Here is a 4,264-nt window from a genome sequence, read left to right as displayed (position 1 = left end):
GTTCTCTTCATCTTGCCTATTTTATCTACTTTGTAAGAGGATTTGTTAAAACAGTTGATACGTTGTATTGTTCGATCGATCTTATGAAGCCTATTTCATGATTCAAGGCGATCTTATGCTGGTACAGGAGCATGTGGAAGCACGATCCCTGACGGAAAATAATCCTCGTTGAATCTGAGAAAAAACGAAGGATGGATCGATATTGGGCCATGGTGTTGGCGGTTAGGCACTTGTGTTGGGCTAGAGCGCTAGGCCGCAAGGCTACATGCGAAGCCCACGCCGACTCGAACACTACAGAACCGCCACCGGTCAGGTTGCTGTCCTCGACTCGGACGCACGCTCGAGACCTAGGCGCCATAATACGCGCTCGCTCGCTCGGAGGAAGCCATGCAACTTCCCGATCGAGAGGCCATAGATCGATCGACCTCCGCTTCCGCGAACGCCATGAAGCCTTGCGGCGGGATGTACCAGAGCCACGGCCGCCAAGCGCGGGGCGCCTCTCAGAGCAACGACGTCGCCGGCAGCGGCACCGTCGGGCCGCCGGCCTTCGTCTCCGCGCTCCCCGTCCCCGACGACCCGCTCGACAGCGTCATGCAGTGCCTCGGCGACGGCGCGGAGGATGGCTGCGCCGGCGGCGCGTGGTTCGACGACTTCCGCGGCAGGAGCATGGACATGTGGACGCGCGCCGGGGTGGATAATCTGGAAATGCTGCTGGGGGACCTCCCGGACTCGGAGATGACAACGTCCGTCGACATGGCCACCCACGGCGCCACGGGAACGAACCCGACGCCGACAGGACCCAAAGCTGCCACCGCTGTGCCGGACAGGCCAGCCGTGGCGACGAACCGCTCGTCGTTCAGGAACCGCATGGACGAGGACGAGGACGACCTATATGCGATGTCGTCGAGCGACTCCTCGTCAGAGGACGACGACGACGACGCCCACTGGGACCCATCCGAGTGCAGGAAGAGTGACGGCGCGAAACGCCGGCCGCAGAAGCATCAGAGCAGCACCGCGGCAGAGAGGAGGCAGCAAACGGAAACCGTCGTGCGGCCGGTGGTGCCGCGCGGCGTGGTGATCACCGTGGAGGGCGGAGACGGTGGCAAGGGCAGGCACTGGTGCCACAACTGCGGCATCTCGGAGACCCCGCTGTGGCGCGCTGGCCCGGACGGGCCCAAGACGCTGTGCAACGCGTGCGGTTTGCGGCATAAGAACAGGCTGGCGGCGCCGCCGACCACTAAGCGCCCGCGGGCGGCGAAACCAAAGAGCGCCAAAAGCAAGAACCACTCCGGCATGCAGTTGCCGGGCGGTGCGGCGGTGGTGAGGAAGAAGCGCAGTGGCGCAAATCGCATAGACTGATTAAACCTGGCGCATCAAAATTATGACGCGAACCTATTCAGACAGTATTACTCCCTCCGATTCATATTACTTATCACTACTTTAGTACATACAACTTTAATATAAAAAATATGAATCGGAGGGAGTGTTGTTTCTTTTAGAAATATTCTTTCAGATGTAATTAGTACTTCTATTCTTGATTGATTACATGGGGAGCAAGATTCTATGCGCATGAGCATCAACTATTGCTTTCTATTTTCAGTTGCTACTCAGATGAGTTAGATACAAATATAGTTGCATGATGAGTTGTTGGTTGATGACACGACTATTCTTGCCCACAATCTAAATGTACATTCCATTTGAGCTGCTCTCATGAAATTACTCTTCAGCACTGAAAATTGAAACTTATTCAGTTCTCTTTTGCAAAAAAAGGAAAAAATACCAAATTAAATGTTAGTAGTTTTTTTATGTGGGGAGGTTATTTTGGGAGTGTAAAACCATCCTTGGCGATGAGCCAATTCAAAAAAGAAAAAAAGTGGCACCTTAGAATTGCTTATGTTTTTCACCCTAATGTAATTCTCATGTTCATCCACAAGCTTGATTCGCGCCCATATAGTGTTAAATTTTATCTCAGGATCATTCTCCTTAAATACATTTATCTCCTATTTTCTCTCTGCTACACGAGCCAAATCCCCCCATTCCTGATTTATTATATGATTTGAATTGAACTGAGTAGACAAAATGTTCATGGTTCGCCGACACTCCAAAGAACCAGTGAAGCATGTGGTGCACCGGAGCTTGTGGTGCTACCAGTGCACCAGCATCACATTGTGCTTTAAAAATGTTCAAAAATTTCTGAAAAATAATTAGCACACTCATACAGCATCAACATAGGTTGTCACAAAATTTCAAGTATAAATTCGAAACATAACTCGAAAAACAAAATTGACATTTCAACATTGAATAGTACGTAACATAACTTGGGCGATTTGGCCCATTATCACACTGATGTCAAATTTATCATTTTTGTATCTTAAAAATTTTTAACACAAAATGTGGTCATATCATACATTGATGTTGCATTAACGTGCTAGAATTTTTTCAGATTTTTAAAAATAATCTATGGCATCCGGTGCACCGGATACATTCCCAAGCAATATAGATGCCGTTGATCCGCGAGATTACTTCGCGTCTTCGGGAACATGGTGAATTCTTAGTCAAGCTTGTGAGGCGTGAACATAACGTTGTTAGTTATTTTTTAGCGAACTTTGGTCGAATAAAGAAGCGCACTGCGGTGTGGCTTCATTCTGGGCCGGACGAGGTTATGGACCTAGTAATGCAGACATGGCTGCCACTTAATTAATGAATTCCCCTTTTTCCTCGCAAAAAAAAAACGTAGATGCCTAGAGGGACCTTCTATTCCCCGATCTGCACGAGGAGTAGCGAGGAAATACGCACCCTCCCACCTGCAACGCTGATTTGGGCCAGCCCAACTAGGACAGCTAGCCCTACCAAGATTTCCCGATGTTTTCTTTTTTTGTTTGGTTTTCATTGTTTTTTATAGAAATGGGTTTCTGTCAGTTTTTTAGATTTTGGCTGGCTTTCTATTAAAATTTTCTAAATCCAAAAAAATTCCATGATTTAAAATGGTTGGTTTAAAAAAATCTTCGCAAATTTCATAAATGGTTCTGAATTTCATGATAACCGATTCAAAGAATGTTTACAAATTCAATAAAAATTTATGAATTGAAAATTGTTCTGAATTTCAGAAAAAATGATCTTGAAATCTATTTTTTCATGATTCCAAAAATTATTCGTGAATTAGGAAAATGTTCACAAATTCTAAAAATGTTTGCGAATTTCAAGAATCATTCCCAAATTAAAAAATGATCTCAGATTTTTAAAAATTAATGAATTTCCAAAATCATTCCCAAATTTCAAAAACTGTCCGTCGTTTTAAAAATCATTTGGCGATTATAAAGTGTTCACAAATTAGAAAAATGTTATCTATTTGTAAAAATGTTCATGACTTTCAAAAAAATATTCAAGAGTTTGATTTTTTGTAAAACTTGTTCTCGTATTCAAAAAATATTCACAACTTGTAGAAAATGCTCCTGAAATTGAAAATTGCTCGTGATTTTTTAAAAAAATATCATGATTTTCTTTTGTTTTCATTGATTTTTAAAAATTCATGAATTTGAAAAAAAAGGAACCAGGAAAGGGAACACAAAACGAAATTGTAAAGGAAAGAAATCAAAAAACAAAATAAAAAATAAATAAACCACAAGAATAAACAAATAAACAAAAGAAAAAGAAAAAGACCGGTTCAGAGAATTTGGGAACATACATAGGACGAGCGCCTGGGGATATGCGATTGATCACTATTCCCTAACCAATGCGGGGAATATTCTAAAAAAAGACCTATGCGGGAAATAGGATCTGCCTGTCTGGTTTTTTTGTTGAGAAAAACTGACTGAGCCTTTTATTGATCAGCTAGAACATCTGCAGTAATTACAATTGGGTCATGAGTTGTACCCAACCAAAGATGCCTCCCATGAGTGCGAGAAACACCAAATCAGCTAGACTATGAGCCTCAAAATTAAAAACTCTAGACTCAAAAGTAAAAACACATGAACTAAAAGAGCTAATTGCGTGTAAGATCTCTTTAATGATGATGGCATAATCCCCTCCTGAGCCTTGATGGATGTGATGCACAACCTGCTTGCAGTCCGAGGCTACTAGAAGATGTTGCATCCCCAAGTCCTGTGCCAAAGAGATCACTTCCCTACATGTGATTGCTTCAAGCGTTGGAGGACCAACCAATCCATGTATGACCAACATTGAAGAGCCCAAAATAGGAGCCATCACGATGTCGCCAAACTGCAAGTGGAGTACCAACATTTTGCTGCAAAGAAATGTTGGAGAA

At 43.9% G+C, this 4,264-nt stretch overlaps 1 protein-coding gene across 1 annotated transcript; it reads left to right on the top strand.

Moving 5' to 3' along the window:
* Window positions 1–348: 348 nt before the first annotated feature.
* Window positions 349–1,570, top strand: LOC147991817 (uncharacterized). Its single transcript, XM_087539261.1, has one exon. It carries the CDS (start codon window positions 388–390, stop codon window positions 1,357–1,359), a length of 972 nt encoding a protein of 323 aa, XP_087395387.1. The 5' UTR covers window positions 349–387; the 3' UTR covers window positions 1,360–1,570.
* Window positions 1,571–4,264: the final 2,694 nt, after the last annotated feature.

This window comes from Triticum urartu, chromosome 1A (genome assembly GCF_056163025.1).
Source record: "Triticum urartu cultivar PI428250 chromosome 1A, HENAU_Tu73, whole genome shotgun sequence".
NCBI lineage: Eukaryota > Viridiplantae > Streptophyta > Magnoliopsida > Poales > Poaceae > Triticum > Triticum urartu.
The sequence above is the reverse complement of the archived record's forward strand: the minus strand, read 5'-3'. Positions and strand labels throughout refer to the sequence as shown.

Bases quoted from the DNA above. Each gene is read 5' to 3' on its own strand.
- LOC147991817 (XM_087539261.1), top strand. From the start codon at position 388: ATGCAACTTCCCGATCGAGAGGCCATAGATCGATCGACCTCCGCTTCC.